Here is a 24,975-nt window from a genome sequence, read left to right as displayed (position 1 = left end):
CAGGAGAGGCATTATTGCTCTTTACAGCTATCTGGAAGGAGGATGTAGCCAGGTGGGAATCCACCTCTTCTCCCAGGCAACTGATGATGTGACAAGAGGACATGGCCTCGATCTGTGCCAGGGGAGGTTCAGGCCATCAGGAAGAACGTTTTCACTGAAAGGGCGCTGAAGTATTGGAACAGGCTGGCCTAGAGGGGGTGGAGTCGTCATCCCTGGTGGCATTCAGGCAATGACTGGACATGCCACTTAGTGCCATGGTCTAATTAGCAAGGTGGCCATCGGTCAAAGGTTGGACTCAATGATCTTGGAGGTCTTTTCCAACCTGTTTCTGACTTTGAAGGCTAGACATTCTTGAAAAATGAATTTCATACTGTTTGATAATTAGAGGTTTCTGATTATATATTATATATTTTATATTATAAGCTTTAAATAAAGTAATTTTCAAAATAGACTAAAGGTAAGTATATGTACTAAATTTGTCTTTAAACTGGTTTCAGGCTTCCATTTTCTTTCAGTAACAGTGTCATCATTTAAATAGTTGTTTACTGGTGCTGTTTTACAGCATAAGTGAAAAATTATACTCAGTTTATTTGGTAGATGACAAAGAATCAAATGAAGATCAAAGAATAACAGAAAGTAAAAAGAAAAAGCCTGGGTTGTTACCAGAAGTTTATATCATCATTAACTAAGAATATGGAGGGATATAATCTTCACAAGATGTCAGTTATTAGTTACATCGTTTAAAGGTCATCAGCTTGTAATTATTGAGCCAGGTTCTATTGTAAGTGTTCCTTAAAGAAACAGTATTCTACTGGAAGAAACATCCCATACAATTAGTAGTAGTCTCTGGGAATAAGCATCAACTCTGCAAATAAACAGAAGTAAATATTTTGAGGAGTTTTTTTCTCTTTCAGAAACAACGCAAGAGTCAAAGTGAGGACATCCCATCATCCAGGGGAAACTTGTCTTCAAGCAAAGTGAACAAGCTGCTGAAGAGGTTTCCTCAGATCACACGTTATGTATAACATACTTTACAGAATGGACTGTGGACAAGCAATTAAAGCTGGGGTCTTGGTCAAAAAAGAGCAAAGTCAAGTTGAGTGATTCTTTGATGCCAACTGGTGTGTGGATCTTTACTCTGCTTTTGATTCCAGAGCAAAAACCACCCATCTTGAGTATCAGCTGATTTTGTTCATGAGACTCTTGGGTCTTGCAGTGTTAGGATTTCTGCAGTGTGTTGTTTAACTAGCCTACTTGGGTCCTCACTGTTAAATAAAACCTTCTAGGCATACATGTAAATGCATTTCCTAACAGGGGATGATTTCTTCTCATGCAAGCTGCTCACCCAGCTGTGGAGCTGCTGTCAAAAAGTGTTTGGGCTCAAACACTGACCCAGGTTAGAATGGATAGTAATGATGGTAGTAATTGATGGTATCATAGCTCATACTCTTACATGGATGTATACACAACCTGGTGCCTCTTAAAAGTTACTTAATTTCCACTGCTGTAAGAAAAGGCTATAGAATTTAGAAAAAATCTCCAGCTAAATACCTTGTTAATACATTGGTAAGTATCAAATATAACTTTAACATGGAAGTTTGTGATTTATACCCTCCGATTTGCAGGTGGGACAGGTATGGTGCCACATAAATTTGATTATTTTGTCTGTACTGTAATAAAGCAAGGCTGGCGTTTGACTTGGACAACTCATCTACAACAAAATGTTTCACTGTTTTTTGGTAAAAAAAACTAAAAAGGGGAGAGAAAGTTCAAGCATGGACTGATAATTGAAATAATGTAATTAATTTTTAGTTCTGATTGGGTAAGTGGCGACAGTTTCCACTACAGTACCACAAAACTACAGACAGGTTCTTGGGACAGTACCTAATTGGTGGGAAAAATGTGTGTCTTGGAGAACTAATGTTATAACCATTTATATCAGTAATTCTTTGGGGTGTGTAGAAAAAGCAGAGTAAGAGGGGAGGCAGGCACACACATAGTGTGTAATTACCCATAGACAGCTGTAGAGTTTGCTGGAACTGAGTCCTCTAGAGCCCCAGGCTGATACCTGTTCACCACAAAAATTTTGGTCAGGTGAAGGCTTTCAAGTTACTGAAGCAACGTTCACTTAGCTGTTAATTACAGCTCATTAGTGGATTATCCACAGGGTAGCTTATTCTTTTGTTGCTATTAGGGCATAATTGGGTCTTTCAGAGCACTTGGGGTCAATAAGAACACAATATCCACATCTGAGTTTGGGAAAACACTTTGGTTCTGTGGCATTTTGCATTTTCTGTCCAGATGGCACTGTGAAAAGGAATGCTATTTGCTGTTCCTTTGTTTTTGGAGGATACAAGATGGATTGGGAGTGAGGAACTGATTCACCTCTGTTGATGATATTTTTTCATATTAAAACTTGGAATAGAAGTAGTTATGCATCTCTTAAGATAGCACCTGTGCTGAATGTACCAAATTCTAGTGTCCAGGAAGAACAGTCTTACATAAGAGGCTGTAACAGAGACACTTAATACCTTTTTCTATTTTTACTTTTGAAATTTTGCACAGCTCCCACTAATCTGAACAACTCTATTTGCCTTATAGTGCTTCATAGTGAGCTTCACAAATTCAGTTGTTTGGGGTTTTGTCTAACCTTTTATGTCTACTATAAGCTTGAAATTACTGTGCTAAGATTTTCCAATTCTTTTATTTGAGAGAAAGGAAACAATGCTTTTCAGGTGCACCCAGGTTTTAAAAGTACTTGAGCAATTCTTTTGCTGCTTTTGTCATAACCAAAAACCCTCCAGTTACTGATTGTCCTTGGCAATTTCAGCTGCTGGCCATTTTCCTGTATCTCACCACTAAGCTTATATTGGGTGTTTAAATGCATTCTGTGACATGCTCATATTGAGGATCACTCCATTAACAGTTCATGTATGTACCCACAGGGAACAGCACTGTTCTCTCTCACTTGGGGCTTGTACCACGCCATGATGCTGTTGCTGGGGGTGAAGAAAAGTCTGTTCTGGTGTTGTGCACACTGGTTAAGAACATTGCTGCAGAGACCTGTATGTGATCGCGTGGTGAGGAAAGAATTAAACAAAAGCTGACTAGCTGTTCTACCCTCCTAAGTCGGATTTACAGGATTTAAGCAGATCTACTGGAATTCCTTGATCTTATTCCTGTACCTTATAGCTTGACTATTATACTAGCTCTATGATTGCTGTTAACTACTCCTTTTAGGCTTTCACTGTGGAGGTAGCATTAATATTTCAGCTGGTCCTGATGAATAGTTGTCATGTCAGTTCAGAAGTAGATTGAATTCCAGAGAGCCAGAGACGTTTCATAAGATGGCATTTCTTGATCAGAAGGATCAATACAGAAAAATCTGGCAAAATTAAGACAGACTCTAGGGAATCATACACTTACTTAATAGAACTATGCATATATCAGGGTGAGAAGATGAGTACTGTTAAATAGCAGATTTAGATACTTACAGCTACTTCAAATTTGCCCATACAAGACAGTTCAGGATGTTTATCTGTAGATACATTAATGCTGTAGTTATATTGGTATAAATCCCTTTCAGGACTTCCTCTCCACCTTGGAGAGTAGCCTTGAGAAGCTTTTGAGAATCTGAGATCCACTTCTCTCAGAGAACGCCATTATAAGTGTGAGAAAAATGGGAGTCTTGGTAAGACAGAAACAGTTCTAAAACAGGACCTGCCAGAGAGGAGATAAGTGGAAAATCCACTGGAAAATTCCAGTTCATCATTCTTCCAGAAAGTGAATACAGGCTTGGACTTCTATTCCTTTTGGTGTACTGGTCTGTGTTTCCTTTAAAATTATTTTATCTATTAAATCACTTTATTTAGGAAAACTTTGCCATGAGCGGGAGGCAACTTAAAAGGTTCCATGAGAGAAATCTATTGCAGGCTTCTGCTAGGGGTGTTCAACTCTGTGCATGAGAGGCTGAACAGGGAGTGTCTCATGGGATGGAGTTTGAATGAGCATCAACAATCTCTAGGAAGGAGCTAGTTTCTCTGAATGCTAATAGAATTTCTGTTCCTATTTCCAATATATCCTTTCTTGTGTGTTCACTGGAATAAGTGGTTCCAAATTCTAACACAGTCCCATATTTTTATTTTGTTCTGCTCCTTTGTACTACTGCTGCCTGAGAGTTACAGTGTGATGTAGCATCTGAGCTATTTCCATCCCCTGCTCTGATCATCTGCCTCCTTGACTGTAAGGATATAGGAGATTTGCTTCTAATTAACTGAGTGTAATTCTTGGCCAAATCCATTCCAGAAACAACTGCTTTTTACCACTTAGTGACTCCTGTAAAAGATCCAGCACGTAGGGAAATTTCCTTGCCTTTGATGAGCAACTGAAGATGAGGCAACATGAAACTGTCATGTGACGTGAGTAATGGGCAAAAGTGAAGGAAGTAAAAAAGAGGCTTTTTGTCAAGTCAGTAGATTTTTAGCAGCCTGTTCCTTGTTTTTATGCTGAAGGTGTCTTTGGAAGTGCTACTCAGCAGACTTGGCCAGAAGTGAGCTCATTTCTAAAGGTGACCTTCTTGTTTCATGCTGTAGAACACCACGAATTCATTGCTCCAAAATCAGAATGTAAGTATAGGAAATGCCCATTAGACTGAGCTGAGAAGCAGCACAAGGAATGCATGAAAAAAAGATTTCCAAGACTGAACAGCTTCAAATGAACCAATTGCCTTATGAGATTTAGTAGTGTTTAAAGCTTGTAGCCTTGAACCCTAATTGATATGAAGGACCAGCAAGCTGAAAACACTAAAACCCCCCATGGGATGGGATTGTTCATGGTAATACAATAATGATTAACCCTCTGGAAATCATCCTAGCCAATTGAGGGAAAATATAGCCCAAGGTCAAGGAGACGGTCAATGGCAAAGTTCTCTAGGGGCAATTCCCATGATGGCAAGATGCAGGGCTGAAAACTGCGAAGGCACCCTGGAGAGGGCTGTGCCGCCTGGGGGTTTTCTGGCGGAGATCTGGAAGCTGCTTAACATAGTTTTGTGAGTCCCATTTACCTGGGTTCAAACCTGGGGAGAGCTGACCTCGGGAAGCTGCAAGCTGCTAATCGAGGAGGCAGCGGTGGGGGGGATAAAGTCCAGATTCCTTCCAAGAAGTCTAATCTCTGGCAAATGTGCGCGCACACGCCGTTGCCTTTCCCAGTTGTTGCTGGGGGCTTTGCAATAGGACGCAGCCCCAGCTGCTTGCCGTGCTGCAGCCCCTGTGCCTCGGGAAGAGGAGGAAAAGGCAGCCGGGGAAGGAGCACGGCAGCAGCGGAGCGGGCGGCCGGCCCCGCCGCTGGGCAGAAGGGGCGGGGAGGCGGAGGCTGGCACTGGGAGCAGCGCCTACCTGGAGCACAGGGGAGGCTCTGGAGAGGAGGGACAGCGGGGCGAGGGCTGTGCCCCACCGCTTGTGCTCGCCTCTGCCCGTCTTCAATGTGCTAGAGAAATTCGGGGGCATGTTCTGTTCCCTTATTTCTCTCCTCCCTTCTTCCCCTTTCTGAAGAGAAGAGATGGGGAGAGGACTGGGAAAGTGAAATCCTAAGATGCTGCTGGGAACTTTGATCCCTTTCCTCACCTCCCTTTCCCTGCGTAGAAATGGAAAAGGCACACCGCTCCCTCCGGCGCGGAGCGGCTAGCGTGGGAAAGCAGACCCTGGCAGCTGAACGACAATGTGATGCCTGAAGAACCTTCTGCTCACTTTGTACACAAGGGATGGAAATCTCCAAAATACTCGGGCTCCTGGTAGAGCTCTCAAGTCTGCTATCCTGTCTCAGATGTGTGGAGGTAAGAAAAGGTTATTTTTCTACCTGCTTGTAAGAAGTCACATGGCTCTTTTAATATCCTCACTGTAAGTGGATCTTGTTGTTACTTGAATGTGTTTTCTAGAGCATTTAGGCAGCTGTGGTCTCCGGGAAGGACTGGGGGCTTGGGGAGAGATTTGTTTCATTGTGCATATAAATTTAGAAAAAGAAACAAACCAGGAAAGCAGGATGCACAAGGGCTTGCAGATGTTTTGGCTTGGGTTTCCAATGTTTCTCAGGCACTGCAGTGACCCTGGCAGGAGAGATCTTTTGTTTCTCTTCTTTGCTGATTGTCTCTCTTGCTGTTGTGGACAGATGATTTATAGCTGCACAGACCTGGGGCAATGCCTGCAGCACAGGCTGTTTGCACTGAATTCAATTGGTGATGATGGTCAGCATTGGGCTGTTTTGGAAGCTGCTACAGAAACTGGCAGCAACTAATCTTTCATTAGAAGGGAAGCTTATTACTTGGACTGCAGTACTTTTGTTCATGGTCCAGCTCCAAGAAGAGCTGGTTAGTCTCTCATATATATCCTGTAATTAGCCTGACCCATCCTTATATATCACCAGCAGGCTTACATGTGTCTGCAGGTGTACACTGAAAGCTAGGGATTGAGGCATCTGGACTGTGGTGCAGTCACAAAAGTACAGCTTAGCTTGCTTTCTACCTTCTGCAAAGAGTTTTGAGATCCTCACATAAGTCCTTCAGTATTGTTGGTCCAGAAACCCTTATGTGGGCTTGCAACAGCCTGATACATGCAGATAGAAGGATTTGTCCCTGAAAAGGGTTTATCTGTGCATCCCTTTGTGCATATGCACCTGAGATCTAATCTGCTACTTCTGAACCATGTCAGGAATTCTTCCATATGCAGTATCCCATTCTGACTTCTGGAGGGTGATGCTGGAGAGTGGCCATAGTTGTCAACACCTTCTGGATCATATCCATAAGCTTGATTTGAAAATTATATCTGACCTGAGTAGGTGTTGTTCTTGTCAGGTTTCTGTGGGAATTACCTCTGCTTATTCCAGAAGTGGATTTAGTTTAATTCCAAATCTAACTTTTCCCATTTTACAGGAAGAGGTGAAGCTGAGAGATGCAAAATTACTGCTTTTTGAAGAAAACCATAACCATTACCAATAGATAGTATCCTTTAGCTGCACATCTCTGCTCTGTGAATTACAACTCTTTGTTCATATAAAAGTATTAGAAATGTTCATTTAGAATGTTTAGAAACGAATTAAACTACAAGGAGCTAGCAGAAGTATGTACAGTTTCTTCTTTTCACTCTGAGCCAGTCTTGAACTTGCTTGCATACCATATAGTGGGGTTGAGTGGAGATGTCTCTTTCTCAGCCTGTAGTCAAGTTACAACTTCAAAAAACAGTGCTTATAATAGGAAATTCAGTTTTGAGGCCAGACAGGATACTAGACTTCTAATGACTTTGCTTTTGGTTTTAGCTGTTTAACCCCATTTGGAAATTAACACTATAGGTCATATAATATTTTCAAGTATTAAAAACAAAATCCTCAAAAAGCTTTGGATTTTCTTCCTTGGATGTTTTCCACTTTATACACAGATGTTTGTTACCATTTTAACAGATATTCTGAAGGCATCATCCTGTCACTCAAGTAGATAAATCTCTGCTGCTGTGGCCGTAGATGACCTGCCCTATAAACAGGGAGAGAATGAGTAGTAATTTTTCTTACTGATAATAATGATTTTCTTCTAGATTTCCTTTCTATAGGCATCTCACTCAGACTTCCAACTCTGTTGGGAAAAAAACAAGCAGAGCTGTGTAATGTCATGCTTAGCTCAAGGATAAATCTCTGCAGGCCAGTAATTATTCATTTTGTTAGTGGACAGAGCTATGGTTGTATTTGAAGAGGAGAGACCAGGAAAGAGGCTGGTCACTAGGGTGTGTTTGCTTAAAGCTGAGCTGCTTTTAGGACATGCCCCTGTTTATTTCACTGGATAATCATCTCTCTGCTTTTGCTCTGTTTCTTTTCCCAGGCTTTCCTGGGATCCAAGCCCAACCAAAACCATTTGCAGAGTGCAGGTAAGAACAAGAAGTTATTAATTCAATCATTGGGCAGACTCCTGCAGTGGTGATCTGAGACCATAGGCACGATGAAACACTGCTACCTGGCCTTCTTCCTTTCTTTTCATCACTTCTTCAATCTTTTTTCTTGCCCCAATGCCTGTTTATCTCCTTCACCAACATGGCCAGACTACTTCTGTGTCTTCATGTTGAATGCTCTTGCAGCTCCCTGCTCCTCCCACATGTTCTTTTCCTTGGTCTTTTTTGCATGCTTACTTTTCCTCTGCTCTAATAACTACTGAATTCTCATACATCCTCTCTGAGGGTCCCAGTTGATGCCACACATATGATTTGTTGTCCAGATAGTGACTTCCAAATGCTTCTCATTTTTGTACCTTGCATTTAACCTCAGCTGTCACTTACTCCCTCTGGGCCTGGCAGTGGCTAGAAAGCAAATGGCATGATGCAAAGTTTCTTCATGCCCTTGCTCTTTGCCCCATGTACAGAAGGGTTTTCTGAAAGTGTTGACTTCTTTTTGTTTACTTAGTGAATAGAGCTGTAAATGTCTAATGTAAATGTAAGGAGTTTTCTCCTTTTGTTAAGGACCATAATAAATTAATTGCTGGGTATTTTTACACTGGATATTTCACATGGGGGCTGAAACATTGGCACATTCACTTCCCCCAAAATAAATTCCCCTTCCCTTCCAATATATTAGCCAAGTTCAGATAAGCCAGGTGATCTGCTGATGTAAATAGGGAACATACATGCAATGAAGTACAGTGTCATTTCCCACCTTCCTGCTTTGTACAGTTCTGCTCCAAAGTGAATTGCATGTACAGTAATGGTAACTGGTTCAAATTGCCATGTTTGGGCCTTAAGTTAACACTTTCAAAGGTCTGTCTGGGCAGTTCATTTCTTCAGATCAATTTGTAGTTTAGACAGTGAGTCTTATGAATATTCTTTGAGCAGCACCTTGAAGGGTGCTAGAGTTGGAATCAAACAAGCAGCAGCTGAGACTGCAGACACAAGGGGTATTTCTCATAAGCAGCTGGTGTGTCCCATGCTGTCTGAGCTTCAGTGTGTGATGCCTTAGGTGATGCTAAGGCTCTGTTCCTGTGCCCAGCGCCCAGCGTGTGTGCTGTGGGACCCCTCGGCTATTACAACGGCTCCCTGGCGGTCACCGAGGCTGGGGCAGAGTGCCTCAACTGGGCAGAGTTCCCTGATTACGTTCAGCAGTACCCAGACCGTGGCCTGGGGGACCACAACTACTGCAGGAACCCAGACGGGGGAGCCACGCCCTGGTGCTTCTACAGGCTCGTGTCAGGGGCCATCGGCTGGGCCAACTGTGACTGTAACCAAGGTAAGGGCTGCGCTGCCTCGGGGCTCAAGCCACAGCTGTGTGCTGCACAGACTTGCAAGGAGCAGGTGGAACACCCTGTGAAAGAAGCACAGTACAAAGACTGTTCCAAATTGTTGAAGTAATTAATACTAGAGGCTAGCCTGTGTGGGAGAAGAACGTCTGTATGTAGTAGGGGGTGGATTTAAGCTGCTGTAGCTGTAATGCCTTGTATAGATGTTTTATTCTCATACAAGGAGACTTCTTTTTTTTTTCTACTGCTAACTTATGACACTTTGAAAACAGTTTTAGTTATGTAGAAAACAACCCACTTCTGCTCCTTTAGGGTTCATATCAGAGCATTCCTCATGTAAGTGTAGCAGTTCAAATATAACAAGAAAAACATCTTCTGTGGCAAGGCAGGTCATAGGCTTGTGTTAAACCTCCTCAGTGCTGTCACAAGGACTACTGCTTACTTTGGGACAAGCAAGCAGCTGAGCTCTCTCAATGCATTGGCTGCTGTGCAGCATTTTTGAAAATGTCCTATTTTCTGACCTTCCTTGATTTTCCTGCATTTTGCAGAAAAGTTGAAACACCAGTTTAATAAATGAATTGACAGTCTTTTCCCTTGCCAGTGGATGTTCTTCCAAAGATGGCTTCATTAAAGGGAAGGATATAAGTGTGGTGGTGCTGTGTGCCTGCAGTGAGCTACTGCAGAAAGGTGTGCCCTTCTGAAAGTACAAAACTGAGCAAGGACATGTGCTTTCTAAACAGTGGTAAAAATTTTGGTGGGGTGGGAATTGAAACGGCATTTACACTGACACTTCCTTTTCTTAGAGCAATTAAAGAGGATTCATCTGCTGTTATTGAGCATCTTACTGTAGTGGTTGATAGAAACAGATCAGTGGAGTGTCAGAAGTAATTAGATAGCCTGCATTTTCACACACCCTTTTCAGATAGCATGTAAAATCATCCCCATTCCACAGAAGGAGAATCCAGGAGCTTTGGCAGAAGCAAAATTTCCTGCTGGTGTTACCATGGACTTTAGAAGACCACAAGACCAACATCCTCCCAAGCAGCTATTGCTGGGACTGAGAAGGTGCCACATCCCACACTCTTTCACACACATCACTTTAGTGCCAGCACAGGCAAAACAGGGGTGAAAGAAGCCAAGTGCAATTCAGCTCAGCTACATGCAAATCCAGGATTTGCTGGTCTGAAATTTCTATCAGCAGACTGAAGTTGTATTTTTGTTGGTTTTTTTCTCTTTTGGAAGGTGCTGTGCGGTTGGCTGAAGATAGTAGTGTGGAGCTGTACTTCAATGGACTCTGGGGTACCATCTGTGCTGACCACTGGACTGACTGGGATGCCAGTGTTGTCTGCAGGCAGCTAGGTCTCAGGTGGGTACCTCAATCTGGTTGTGAGAGGTACATGCTCGTGTGACTTTTGAAAGAGCAGCCTCTGTGATTACAGTCCCTCTGGCACAGTATGGCTGGCAGAAAGGAGTTTGTTTTATGATCTAATTTCCCACTTACCAGGGTCCTTTTGCACTGCTTTCATTCTGTAGCTATCTCCAACCCAAAAAGCATTTTCAAGAATTTTTTAAAACAACTGTTTCTGCTTCATGCTCCAGGCAGTGAAAAGTGAGCTGTGAGATCACATTCCACTTTTATGATTATCAGCTGGAGTTCACTATAGTGATCTTACAGAAATTTTAGAAGTATGAACTCTTTTTAGGTATTTGGACATTCTTTAGGGATTTGGACATTCAAACTTCCAAATAGCAAAGAGATAAGGTCCACAGAGAGGGAAGGTGAATCAGATACTTTGGTGTTTGAGTCTGTTGATAGGTTTGTTCATTGCTTTCAAATGAGAGTGCCATTTCTGAGTACACCAACTCCTCTGCTGTAGGTAGGCACACAAAAGGATTAGGAAGTGCTTTGTGCTTGCTTGTGTTTCCCATTAGACTGTAAATGGTCACCCCTTTATGCACTTCCAATTAACTGAGCACACTGGGATGTGAAATGTCACAACTGGACTGGAGAGCCACAACAATGGAGGGAACTTGTAAGTCAAGCCGTGCTGTGGCATTTCACTGCTCTGTTGCATCCTCTGTACCAGTGAGATTGGCACAGCTGGGAAGAAGAGTCATCCTGGACCATGGCCTGTTCCCCTGCACCTGCAGTCAGCAAACTGCCATGGAGATGAGGAAGCCCTGCTGCAGTGTGCCTATCAGGAAGCTATCTCAGGAGCTTGTAACCAGGGGAGTGCCGTGGTAACTTGTGTTGCTCCAGAAGGTAAATCTCCAGGGAAAGATCTCGGTCACTGAAAGATGGCTGATGCTTATGACCACGTCCCCTTTTAATCAAGCCAGGTTTTTGTCTGCAGGCAGAAAACTCCTGGTCACCACAGCAGCCAATTAAAGAGCCATCTCTGCACCAGCAGAACCCCACTCTGGGGGCTGCAATCACAGGTGCCTGTGGGGGGGTCTAGAAGGGAGGATGTGGTAAGAGAGCACCAAGAGACCTCCTCTGGCTAGAGAATGGTTCTACACCCTGAACTGCTGGATGTGCTTTGTCTCTGTCTTGTTCTGTTGTGCTCTCTTTCCCTTTCTTGAAGCACAGGTGTAGGTGCCCCACTGCGCATAGTTGGGGGGAAGGAGAGCTTTGAAGGGCGAGTGGAGGTTTACCACGATGGCAAGTGGGGAACCATCTGTGATGACCAGTGGGACGACCGGGATGCTGAAGTAGTCTGTAGACAGTTGGGACTCAGGTAATTTCTTTGCTGTATGTCATGGAGTAGTAATAGAAGTAGGCAGAATGAACATGAAAAGCATGTCCCTTCACCAGCCCTTCCTATAGGAGACACGCAGAAACCCTGGGAAACATAATTCTGGACTGATCATCCTATGAAGGGATTTTGTATCCCATTCTTGTCAAATTTACGGGTTTATGCTGTGAAGAATAATAATTTTTAAAAAAGCCAACAAAAACCAACCAACCAACCAACCAAAAAAACATTCATGTCTAAGTATTGTTTGTATTTACTCCTGTTCAGCATTTTTGCATACATACTATAATTAATCTTATTGGCCTCAATGACAACTTGTCATGGTGGTTTCCATATTTTTACTACAGGTGCTTACTTGGTTAAGTTTAAACACCTCTAGTTTCACTGGCTGCCCTTATCCTCTTCAGACAGGGAAACAAGAGAGACTACTACCTCTTTCTCCTGTGTGCCATTCAGTGCTTAAAATGGGAGCTATTGTATACTGAGCATTCTTGAAAATCACATCAGTACTGGATTATTTAAAATAGTTTGTTCAAATTTTGAGATCCCTCAATCTTTTGGAGTTATATTTGTTATGATATTGTAACGAGTCCTGTTACGTCATTGCCTGCAGAAGTCTGAACCGTTTGTGTTGTAGTAACATTTTTGTTATTTGTTGGAAGGGCTCGTTACAAACTTTCCAATAACATGTTTCAATTAACAGTTGGCAACTCCACAGTGTTGAAAATAAAATAATCTATGGGAGGACAGTGACCCAGCATAGGAGAGTCCCCGTGCAAGGTAGAATCTGAGGACACAAGACTGTGGCCTTCCTTACTGAGCATATATGTCTGTAATGTTTACAGTGGGACCCCAAAAGCCTTGTCATGGGCTCACTATGGACAGGGATCTGGTCCAATCCTGCTGGACGAAGTGCAGTGCTCGGGTAATGAACTCTCCCTTGATCAGTGCAAGAAGAGTGACTGGGGACAGCAAAACTGTGACCACATTGAAGACGCTGGGGTGTCCTGTGACCCTTTCACAGGTACAGATGTAGCTCTGCCAGTCGGATGCAGTCAGTCTTACCCCCATATGACTTCGCTTGCTCAGCAGGGAACCCCTTGGTTCAGGATCCTGCACAGCTTCCATGTATGGCTCCCACAAGGGCTGTCAGATGTGGAGGCAGAGAGTAAGGCAATGGATCAGAGGCAGACTTGATGGTGTTCCCATGGCTTTCCTTAGGTGGTATGGAAAGGCTGAAGGGAATCCTCCCCTGACAGAGTGGAATGTTTGGAAGCAATAACTGTATTTTGAGTACCTACAGACTTTGGGTACTCAAAAGACTGTGTCTTTTGTTCCTTTCACTTGTGGGCAGTACAGAGACCTGGCAGTGGTGCACAGGCTGTTTCTTTCCTCCCCTGCTGGGTGCTGCCCTTTCCTTCTCCCATCCCTTGCAGAGGGCACTGTCCGGCTGGCTGGCGGCCGCAGCCCCAGCGAAGGCAGGGTGGAAGTTTATTACAATGGAGACTGGGGCACAGTGTGTGATGATGGCTGGACAGACCTCGGTGCCCAGGTGGTCTGCAGGCAGCTGGGCTTCAGGTAGGACTGAGAGTGTGTAGTGTCTGTGCTTACTAATTTCAAGGATTAGATTCCATCATCCTTCACTGGGATAGGCCAGACCTTAATCCTTCAATGCTGTCTTTGTTAGAAGGCTTATTACCATTATAGAACTTATTAAGGAAAGATTAATAGGTATCCACATCCTTTCCAAGGGGCAAAAATAAATCTATTATCTCTTGCCTCAATGTGTTTTGAAAGCAGATAACAGGCTTAATACTGTCCCTATGAACCCCTCAGCAAAGTCAGAAAATTTTCTTTAACACTCCTTAAGTTTGCAGGTGTCACTTCTGTTCTGTCAGTAAAAAGATATCACCTATCTGCTCCATATGTATCACCTTCAGTAGCTGAACAAAGACTATTAGGACAAAAAAGAGTAGTAATAGGGATTTTCAGCCCATTGCTGAGTTGTCATCCCTTCAGGTAGGAGTTTGTGCCTTTTAGTGCTTAAAAGCTTACACTCTTCTGCAGTTCAAATCCAGGTAGCTGTTTGCTATAAAAAGAAGTAGAATTACTTAAATGTTAACATTTTTGATGCCTCCTCTGCCAGCCCCTACCCAAATTGATGTACCTGCCATATTGCAAAGCAGTCTCTGCTGGCCCTCTGTGCCTTGCACTGTGCCTTTGACCAGTAACTAGAAAATGGACTGGTCTAAAAAGGCCTCCCTGAAAACTGAAGCTGGTGAGATGTGAAGTTGCTTGGTTGTCATCCTGTGTTTCCACTGAGTGGTTTAAGTCAGGAGGCCACCAGTACTGTAGTTAAGTTGGGGAGTTTCTCAGTCCTTTTGTGGCATTTGGAGTTTCAATGTTATTTTCTGTTTCCTTCCTCTAGTGGTCCTGCTGCCCTGGCCTCTGAAGGAGACTACGCTGCTGGCCAAGGTTTCATTTTACTGGATGATGTGGCATGTGTGGGGACAGAGCTGTCTCTCCTGGACTGTCCCCACAGCAACTGGGGGCAGCATGACTGCTCCCATGCTGAGGATCTGGGAGTCCGCTGTTCCCCAGAAAGCAACATGGTCATGGATGGCAGCCTGGGTAACTCACCTTGCTCTTGCCCTGGACAGTGGGGAAATTTCACCTTCTGGTCTGTTCCCTTGGAAACTCTAGCAGATGTGGGAGTTTTCCCTGTGCTCTTTCAACAAGGGCTATGCTTTTTGAGGGGGAATGAGCCCTGGTTGAATTGGGGCAGAGCCACTAATCTGTGGCTCCACCAGACCTACTATCAGACCAGTAGATAAATGGAAACTGAAGAGCTGTATTTGCAAAACCTCTGAGGTTTGTTTCAAACAAAGCCACTGAGGGACAGTGCTGCCTTAGTGTGCCATTGCTCAAGGGAACCCTGTAAGACCTTTTAGGAAACTTAGGTGTGGTTGTATTAGTGCCACACCTTGCCAAGACAGGAGGACTTCAGGTGTAAGCGGTTGTTTGCACTCCCTTGTGTGGATGGCACGCTTCTAATTAAAACTGTGAAAGTATTTCAAGTTAGCCTAATTTCTTAATTTATATAATGCCTGATACTCTCTCCTTTCCTTACTACAGAAGACTTTCCAATCTGTCAGACATTTGTTATTGGAATGGTTGACATCCAACATTTTTGTTTTTCCTGGATCTAGAACTCTTCTCTTGCTTAGAATCATGTAACAGTTTTACAATTCAATGGATTTTTTTTTTCCAAGGCATGTTTAAGCTTGTCTAACTCTTGGCTCAGGAGTTAATAGCTTTCTTTCTGTTCTTGTTCTCCTCTTTACTTAGCTTTCAGAGTATGATCCACTGATGATTTCCAGTATGTATTAAATAAATTAGTATGTATATAGTCTTCTGATTCAGCACAGAGGTAAAACGTCTTCATATAGACACTTTTTTGGTTGTTTGTTTTTGTTTGTACTTTTTGTTTTAAGCTTACCAATGTCTGGGATTCATCTTTTTCTACAGAACCCAAGTTTTGGACACCTGCGCCCTCTGGTGTTTTTGCTTGCAGCAGCCCATGTGTTTTCTCCTTCAGGGCCTCCCGTGCGGCTGGTGGATGGAGAAAGCACCAAGGAGGGCCGGGTTGAGGTCCTGCTGAATGGGCAGTGGGGCAGTGTCTGTGATGATGACTGGACAGACAGAGATGCCACAGTGGTTTGCAGGCAACTGGGATTCAGGTAAGGGCTATGGTACAGGCATCTTACAGATACAAACAGCTCTCGGGAGCACTTCTGGACTTGTTTCTGGGGGCTTAGTTTGAGTTTTGGCACACCCACATATGCTTGAGGGAGCAGATTGCTCTTCTTACTGCACTACTGTCTGTATGTGGAGTGACACTAATATTATTCCACTTAAAATGCACTGGTTCTTCAGGTTCACTTGACTCCTGCTTACTGCAGATTAGCCACCCTCTCTCTAATTGCAGTGGTACAGCAAAAGCCAGGGCAATGGCTTATTTTGGTGAAGGCCATGGGCCCATCCATCTGGACAACGTAGAATGCAGTGGCATGGAGCACACCTTGGGGCAATGTGCCATGCCTGACACCAGGATTCACAGCTGCTGGCACACTGAGGATGCTGGGGTGATCTGTGACTATGTGGAAGAAAAGGTCCAAGATATCAGGAGAACAGGTGACATTCCCATTTCTTCTATGCAGGAATCTTGAGCTCTGGTTATAGGAACTCTGCATGCTTTTGTGGTTTTTCCCTGTCATTCTTGTCTTTGGCTGAAACTTCACCTACAAAATAAGCATGTCCTGTCCTGCACCTCCTACGTTTTTCTTGTTTTCAGTGTATCTTCTTAGCAGCACACAGTGTTCCACATTAGTCTGAGGTGCTCCACCCATGTCAGGCCTTTGAGCCTGCAGAATTTCCCCACAGCCAAGTCACCAGACTCTTCCTTAGAACAGCAACCATAAGCAACTTTTGAGGTTTAGAGTACTGAGGAAGTATAAGCATAGGTCCCACTCCTGGCATGAGACTATAGACTTCAGGTAAGCACCTCCAGTGAAATCAAGGAAACCTATGGGATCAAATGTTCTATGAATTCTATATGCACAGCACAACACAGTCCTTGAGGATGAATGCCTTTAGAGAAGGTGAATGGTATTTGGCTCTGTGACAGCAATGCTGATACTTAAGGTGAAGGTCTCTACCCAACTGCTCTAATTTTGCCATGCAGGTCCAGAGTCTGGTGTGTGTGGGATGCGCCTGCTCCACCGTCGCAAGAAAAGGATCATAGGGGGAAACAAGTCTCTGAGGTACTGCCCTGTAATTGCTGAGAGAGCCAGACTGGTTCCAGCTTTCCTGCAGGCTCTGGAAATAGCCTGGCAGATGCTGATTATATTAATGCATTTTCACTGATGATTTTTGAATTTGGTTTGAACCAGTGTGCTACCTAGGGAAGAATGCAAGCCAGCTGAGCCCAGATGAGACAGAGCGAATGGGAGAAGAGGAAAATGGTTCCCATATGTGTGACACCTCTTATTCCTCTGTTTCTTCTTCAGAGGCAGTTGGCCTTGGCAGGCCTCACTGCGGCTGAAGGGTTTTCGTCGAGATACTCGTCTGCTGTGCGGAGCAACACTGATCAGCAGCTGCTGGGTGGTGACTGCAGCCCACTGCTTCAAAAGGTGTGTTTGGGAGTGGGGACCCCCAAGGGATACTCAACAATGGACAAGATAACCTCATACAAGTTTATCCTCCTAGACCAGTGGAACCACATGAGCAAAGTTTCTATTCCAAGACCTTCAGGTTATGATGTGTGTGATCTTGGAGTGCTTACGGGGATGACTCAATATAAACTAACTTTTGCCTTCACTGCTTACACCTGGCCTCTTAACTCTGAGACTATACAGCATAAAGAGAACCAGCATTTTGCCATTTTAAGTGCTTTAAGGAGCTGTAAACAGGTCAGTTCACAAGCCTGCTGCAACTTTAATAATCATAGGAAAAATAGTCCTGTGCATATAGTTATTTGGGAGACCAAATCTGCAACAGCTGGCATGATCATATCTGCTAAAGAGGTCCCAGAGTCCTGCAGATGGAACTGCTTTACCACTGTGGTGTGAGGAGGTGGTTCAGTCTCATAGCAGCTGAGACTTGTGTGAGTCTGCTTTCCTCTTAGCAGGAGTATCGAGATCTTGGGCCTGTTTTTCTCCAGGTTTGGGGTTGATGTGCGGCGCTACCTCCTGCGGGTGGGCGATTACCACACAGGTGTGAAGGATGAGTTTGAGAGGGAGCTGCCCGTGGAGCGGATTGTCCTCCACAGGAACTACTGGGCTGGCAGCAATGATAATGACATAGCCCTGGTCCGGATGCGGGGCAGAGAAGGGCACTGTCTCTCCTTCAACCACCACGTTCTCCCCATCTGCCTGCCTGACAGGAGAGAGAGGTTGGACATCAACAGGCAAGCCTGCATCATCTCTGGCTGGGGAGACACAGGTGAGTGCTGGGGCTTTGAGAGGCAAGTGAGCTGAGGAAGTCTGTCTTCAGAAGCCTACGTGGGCCACTAATTTATGTCAGCTCAAGGCTATGTTCCCACTGTTCCCATTGTCTGTGCCAGCGCATGGTGCTAAGGAATGGGGAGATGAAGTGGGTTTTGTGCTACTTTATTTTCATCTGATTTTGAGGCTTATTGAGTCTGCTCAATACTTTGGTCTCCATAACATCCCTCTGAAGTGGTGGGAGAGAACAATGCTGCCACAGTCCTCTCTTTCTTCCCATTTCTACATGTGTTTGCCCACAGCAGACCCCTAAGGGAGCAGCCTGTGCAGAGCCTCTATACCAAGCCTGTGGGAGGCCCCCACATTTCCATGACCTGCTTTCATGATACTGTCATAGAGCAGTGAAGGCTTAGAGGCAGAAAGAGCCCTCAGAGAGAAATCTCTCCCGGACTCCCTTGCTTAATCTCTCTGTATTTCTGCAAGGACAGATGGACTCTGAGTCTGGTTTCTGCCCTGGGTTCAAGACAGCCTGGACCTGTCCTCTTTGAGCATATTGCTGTGAAGCTTTCTAGGTAAAAGGGAGCATGGAGGCCTTTCTGGGGCTGCTATGACTGGAGAAAAGCCATATATTTAGAAAGACTTCCTGCCAAAATCCCCAGGAGCTCATCTGTTGATTTTGGATTTGCCTGTCCTTCTCAGCTGTTTCCCTAGATATTACCACAGCTTTTTAACTGCAAGTACGTATTTGCCTTTGGAGTCAGTTGTGCTGGTTGCACGTGTCACTTCAGGATGTTTGGGGTGGATCAAGGAGCAACTTAGCCATGTAACTACCTTAAGCTGTACTGGAGCTTAGTGGCTAGAATCCTTCCCACGCACCAAACCCAGCTTTCTCAAAGAGGAGCAGTTACCTACTACCTTGTGAACTTACATAAACCTTGGGCACAGAAAGGTCATACTCTAATACAGCACATTAGCTTTATATTCTGAGGAACCGTGGGGTAATAAAGAGATTTGATCAAATAGACACAAGTCTGGCCAAAGATAAAGTTCCCTTAAATTCCCAAAGGGAATTCCCTTTGAATAATATTTGAATGCCTCTGAAACATCATCTAAAACTTCTCTGAGGATTGAGCACTTAACAGATACTACTGCATTTATTCTCTTGAGAAAACACTGCCCTTGCTTTACTGAGGAAGAAATGGAGGTTTGGAGAGGTGAGATCAATTGAGTTCAAGTTACTTGTTGACAGAACCAGGAGTAAGACTCATCCTTTGATCTAACCTTTTTCTACAAACGTCTTCCCCACACCTTTGATCTTACAGCTCTTTTTTTTGTGGTCTGGCTTGGCATCATTGTTTTCTGAAGTTCTCGTGCTTCAGAGATGCTGAGCTCAGCCTATTTCTGTGCTGCAGACTTGACATGAAATGTCTAAGTGTTGGGAAATGAAATGTCTGCTTTTGTAGAGAGCACTGTTACACCAGGTCACTGCGGTTGCCTGTATGTGAATCAGTCTGGCTGGTCTGTTTTATTCCAGGAAAGTCCTATTCCAGAACCCTGCTGCAGGGGGTGGTGCCCCTTCTCCCACGGGAAGACTGCGAGGCCCGTTACGGGCAGAAGTTCACCAACCGCATGATTTGTGCTGGGAACCTCTCTGAAGATAAACGGGTGGACAGCTGTCAGGGTGACAGTGGAGGGCCACTCATGTGTCAGAGAGCAAATGGACGCTGGATCATTTTGGGCATCACTTCCTGGGGGTACGGCTGTGGTCGGAAGGATTCGCCCGGTGTGTACACAAAGGTCAGCAAATTCGTACCCTGGATCAAGAAAGTGACCAAGCTAAAATAAAAATGACTGAGGTCTAGGAATTTCAGCATATGGTCCTTTTGCCCTGCAGCAGCAGAAGACTGTGGCTTCTGGTTTGTGACTGATGGAGAATTTTTTTTTTGTCATTGGACACTGGAACAAGATTTTAATGTAGAAATGCAAACAGTTATGACTGATTCTTTAAAGTCTTTGGTTTCACTTTAGTCTGTAATCTGTAAGCAGAGAAAGCAGGTGCACAGTGGTAACAATGATCAATATACGTTGCTCTACATATCTGAATCCTCTAATGCAATCACACTTATTCCTTTGCCCTGGCACACAGAAATGGTAGAAGTAGAAAGATACCTACTGCTGAAAATCTATTCATGGTTGTATGTTTGGACAGTTGAAACGTGCTGCCAAGAGAGGTGAGACGCTTGGAAGATGGTACCAGGTGCTAGCCTAGTGGAAATCTCCAGATATTTTTTCATAACAGCTCTCTTCTGTTCCAGAAATGAGAAGATTTGACCTGAGCTGAGGAACAGGCCAACAGTTGGGTGTTTTAGCTTCCCTGTTATGTCTCTAGGGGGAACCTTTTCTCTTCTGAATAGTAGGTCTGCTCCCATAGGATCCGTTTCAAGTGTCTGCCTGGACTAAGAGATACTTGTCCCTCCTGCTGTAATCTTCTGCTACACATTTCCAGCTCCCAGATGCTATGGTTTTATGTCTGCTTTTTTGCTATAGTAGTTTGTGTGTGTGGTTGGGCTTTTTTTTTGTTTCCTTAAAGTAGCATCTTCTCGAATCTGTTGTTGGTGTGAGAGGCAGTAGCTTTCTTGCCCTCATGATTGCTATGAAGAACTCAAAAATCTGACCTCAAGTGGCTGAATAGACATGTTATCTTTCTTTAAATGCAAATGTAATGTTAATCCCAAACATTCAGGTGTTGAATCATGATTTAACAACACTGTGGGGTCCCTTATTCATCATAGTTATTAGCTGCCCTTTGTTTGTGCTGCTAGTCTTTAATATCTCTGTGTTCACAGTTTTCCATGAAACATGGAATTACTCCTGGGGTATAGATACATCTCGAGCAAATTACTCCTTGTGAAAACAGTAAGTGCGCTGCAAAGCAGCTTCCCGCTTTTGTGAAGTGTGTCCTATTCTTGAAACCTCTGGGCCATGCTTCCTTTTTACTCTTCTTTGCACTTTCTCTTTTCATTCCTCTCAGTGGGAGTAAACTGGCTTAACTTGAGGGTATGCAAGCACTGTCATCAAACTGTAGTTCTCAGCCTGAATAGACATAATGCTGAGAAAAAGCAGGGGTCATTGAATATTACAGTTTCTTCCTTCTGTCTCATCCAAACAAATGAACAGAGTTCCCTCTTATGCCTTAAGCACTTTTAAAAGTTAATATATTATTCTTGAGTAGTAAAAAAATATAAGTAGACAGAAGGGCTAAGTGCCTTAAGAGTTGTGCTGTGCAGCATCTTGTCACTGTGTGCAGATGAGGCAGAGAGGAGACAGGTCTGCGCAGGAGGAGGAGCAAAAAGCTTTGATGTATAACCAAGGGCTCAAATGTGGAGGATTAATACAGGATGGGACACATGGAACTTGTGCCAGATGTGCAGGTTTTGGGTAGGCACTAACTGGGTCAGGCACTCACCTGCTGCCTGGAAGGTTTGCATTGAGGTGTTTAGTATCTGGGTGTAACCAATGCAAGAAAGAAGGCAGAGTACAGTCTGTGGATTAGCAATGTCATATTACAGGGCATGTGCTGACAGAATCCTAGAAATTGCTTTGGATTCAAGAAGTAGTGATTGCCTAAAGTTTTGTCTTCTACAAATTAGCTTAATGTAGGGGTGTTGATCTGACTAGGTGGCTGATTTTTGTGTGTGAAAGATAAACTAAACTGTTTCACTTACCCTTTCCAGGTATTATAGGATAGTTGGGCTACCAGTGTTGCAATGGACTGTTCTAAAATCCTGCTTGCAAAATTTATTTTAATGAAGAATCTTTAAAACATACTATGTCAGGACCCCTGCAAACTGGCCTTTGAAACAAACCTGATTCGTTTGTGCTTCTTCTTGAGGTGCTGAATGTCTTCAGCACAGCTTTGTGCTGATAACCCTGTTAAAAATGCCAGACTTGATCCCTTGGCAGCACTGTGCTTGGCTCCATGCTGGCCATGTTGTCCTATGGCTCCTTGCAGTCTTTAAAATGCAAGCTGCACATTGCTCCTTATCTCCCAGGAATTAAATGCCAATTTCTACACTGGTAGGACCAGTACCATCTGGGAAACACAGAGGGATTTGACTTTTATCTTCAGCCTGCCCTGAGCCAGCGTGCTACAGCAGTTCAAACAGAGTTTCTGTGCCTTGGGTGCTGTAACATCTCTAGTTTAATCTGGTTTGATCTTTCAGTTTATACCCGTAACCCCAACAGGCATAGAAACACCCACAGGATGACACGGTGAGGTTATTTCCCTAAGCTTATACTTAGTGAGTGGCCACTCAGGAGTTAGCATAAATTACCATTTAACACAAGTTAGATGCAGGCCTGGCGTTGTCTTCTGAAATGCCCATGTTCTAGTTAAAAATATTTCTTTCTCCTAGATCTTGTCACTATGAAAGCTGTGAGAGTCCTTGTAATTCGAGTCCTGCATGAGCCAGGAGGAGGGAAGGAACTATCCAATCTCCTTTGCCTGCTTTTATACCTTACTGGTGCTGTAGGCAAGCCTGTCAATACTCTCCTACGTTGAGCTAGCCTGTTTCAGGATACAGCTGTTGCTCTTCACTGTTTAACCTGGGGCTGTGGCCCAAACCAAACTCGTGCTTTGCCACTGGAACTGGCTGGTTGGATGAGCAGCACTAAGTCACCCTAGGACTGTATTCTGTAATGCTGAACAGCAGTATATGTTTCAAAAGATAGTGTGTGAGAGTTGTGCTGAACAAGTTTTACAACCTTTCCTTTTGGGGAATTTTGTTCTTGACCCATTTAAATTTATGACTTGCATTACTATTATCATCATTAAAAATGGAAGTATAAATACTTGATCCTCTAGGTGTTGTACAAACACTGTGCATTATCCTTTTGTCATTTTTTTTCCCTAAAGTATAATAGTTTATATCCCTAACTTATAAAAACTATTTAATGTAACCAGCCTTCATCTTTCATACAAATGTTCAAATTTTTTAGTTTTAATCTAACTAAGCTCTCAATCACATTACTTTCTGGCAATGAAAACCATTATAATTTTATTCTCCATAGCACATAATTTCTTTTTATGGTTCCTGAATTAATTGCCTTTTGTTTTCACTGAGTACCATCTGTCCTTGTGTTCTCAGCCATGAGAGGAAATAAGGGGCCTGGCTTTATATTCTCTGTTATGCATCATTCTAGAGATAGTTCCTTTTCTAAGACTTCTCTGTCTCTCTTCAATCCAAACTGTCTGGATTTTTTTGTTTGATAACATACTGACTGTTTCTCTGTGTCTTCTCTTTCTGATGGGTCTTTAAACTTTGGTAAACAACTGGATACAGTTTGCCAGGGGAGGCTGTATCCCCTGCTGATTATTTGAGTAAAATTTTCTATAGCAGGCAATTCTGTAAGTGATTTCAGTGCTGTGTCTGTATGCTGAAGCTAGTTTAAACTTGCTAGTGTGGTCTTGGTGGCAGCATTGTTACAAGGGGATGAAAACCCACTGAGGTCAGTTCCCCCTGTGTCTCAGGTAGGTGCAGCAGTCCCACTGAGCTCACAGAAATTGCTGTGGGTCTGTCTGGGGAGCTCTGGGCAGGGAGCACCTGGAGAGCTCTGTAGACCTCTGCCTGTGTTGACATACAAGGGGGGCTGAGACAATCCACCTTCATAGCATTAGTCCATTGGATAAGGCTAATGCATGTGCACTGGTTCCAGGAGCTGAGAGCTCAGTCAGTGCTGCTGATGGCTGCACTCTGCCAATGCATGCTCTGAGAGAACTTTCCACAGCAGAGCGGCAGATCTTGGTTGTGTGAGAAAGGGAACATCACTGTGAGTGGCTAGGAGCATTGGCAGGAGTAGAAACGTGGCTATGGTAAGGATCTGAGGAGCAGCTCTTAGTGCTGATCCTATTCCTCTTCGAGAGAATACCTCAGTGCCCCAAAGGCTGCCCCAGTGCTGGGGTCTTCCTGACCTGCAGTGCCTACAGTGGTACTATCTCAAACCAATTCACACTTTGGCCATCTGAAGCTGGATTAAACATTTATCACTTTTTTGTGGCTGAAAACTGTTCTGATGATTTCTATGAATTATGTTCTATGCTATAATTAATCAGGCAGCTGTTTATTAACTTGGACAGGATGTCAATTATCCTTGTAATCTTGGTAAACTTGTAGCAGAAATTAACAGATCAGTTTCTCAAATGTATGAGTGGAGACATTGGTGAGGAACCAGGAAAGTGGGTATTTGCCATCTCAGGGGTAACAGAGGTAGATCTGCCTTTTGCCTGTCTTCCTTTCTTTCTGAAGCCTGTATCCTGAAGTTTCTTCACCTCAAAAGAGCTGCAGTGATTCATCGACCACTTGAAGACAGATTTTTATGTGTATATTCAGCAATCATATGAGAACTTTGAAGAGATGAAACTACACTGTGGTATTTAACACTATCTTGATATAATCACTGGGAGTTTCTTGCAGCTAAAGAGAACAGAACCACCTCTGGTGATAACCAAGTTGGGACTACTCCTTGTAGAACAAGGCACTGTGACCTGGACTAATGCATATCTCCTGGGCTGTGTTTTCACTTGTTTGGAAAAATACTTAATTTTCCACATCAGAAACTTGTTTGTGTAGTAGCCCGCTCAAGTCCTACTAAAATCCCTTTCTACTAAGGGCTGAATACCTCTGAAATCAGTCCAGTGCCAAAGCTGTCATGTCACCTGGATCAACACCAATGGCTCACAAGGTATGCTAATAAACAGATTATAACGTGACTGTGTGGGGCTCTGTCTTGTTTTTAATAAAAGAATCTGTTCCAAGGCCAGATTTTAGGATTTTTTTCAGCATTGAGTAAAGTTAATTAAATTTTTCTATTAAAATTATTTTTAGAGAAGCTTCAACATGCTAAAACATGTCACAAAGTCAGCCTCATGTTAGCTACCATTACAATGAAAGGCAAC

At 43.6% G+C, this 24,975-nt stretch overlaps 1 protein-coding gene across 5 annotated transcripts; it reads left to right on the top strand.

Moving 5' to 3' along the window:
- The first annotated feature begins 1,050 nt into the window (after window positions 1-1,050).
- LOC130254906 (neurotrypsin-like) lies at window positions 1,051-24,789 on the top strand. 5 transcript variants are annotated; one of them, XM_056495019.1, is made up of 17 exons: window positions 1,051-4,418; window positions 4,512-4,625; window positions 5,640-5,830; window positions 7,859-7,904; window positions 9,013-9,249; window positions 10,502-10,625; window positions 11,347-11,522; window positions 11,850-11,997; window positions 12,861-13,039; window positions 13,452-13,593; window positions 14,444-14,646; window positions 15,614-15,755; window positions 16,004-16,209; window positions 16,760-16,838; window positions 17,085-17,207; window positions 17,738-18,018; window positions 19,555-24,789. In XM_056495019.1, the coding sequence occupies exons 3-17, from the start codon at window positions 5,759-5,761 to the stop codon at window positions 19,863-19,865; spliced, it is 2,469 nt and encodes an 822-aa protein (XP_056350994.1). In that variant the 5' UTR covers window positions 1,051-4,418; window positions 4,512-4,625; window positions 5,640-5,758; the 3' UTR covers window positions 19,866-24,789. The 5 variants fall into 5 exon arrangements, 3 of the variants coding, with proteins under 3 accessions (XP_056350994.1, XP_056350995.1, XP_056350993.1); XM_056495020.1 differs by having other exon boundaries at window positions 1,051-4,625; XR_008840833.1 differs by lacking the exons at window positions 1,051-4,418; window positions 4,512-4,625 and having other exon boundaries at window positions 4,969-5,830; window positions 19,555-20,936; window positions 24,326-24,789.
- Window positions 24,790-24,975: the final 186 nt, after the last annotated feature.

The sequence above is a fragment of the Oenanthe melanoleuca genome, chromosome 6 (assembly GCF_029582105.1).
Source record: "Oenanthe melanoleuca isolate GR-GAL-2019-014 chromosome 6, OMel1.0, whole genome shotgun sequence".
NCBI classification, from domain to species: Eukaryota; Metazoa; Chordata; class Aves; order Passeriformes; family Muscicapidae; genus Oenanthe; species Oenanthe melanoleuca.
This window is presented reverse-complemented; position numbering and strand designations above follow the sequence as displayed.

Bases quoted from the DNA above. Each gene is read 5' to 3' on its own strand.
- LOC130254906 (XM_056495019.1), top strand. From the start codon at position 5,759: ATGGAAATCTCCAAAATACTCGGGCTCCTGGTAGAGCTCTCAAGTCTG. The intron at 5,831-7,858 runs GTAAGAAAAGGT...TTCTTTTCCCAG, and splicing joins CCTGTCTCAGATGTGTGGAG to GCTTTCCTGGGATCCAAGCC. The intron at 13,040-13,451 runs GTACAGATGTAG...CATCCCTTGCAG, and splicing joins GTCCTGTGACCCTTTCACAG to AGGGCACTGTCCGGCTGGCT.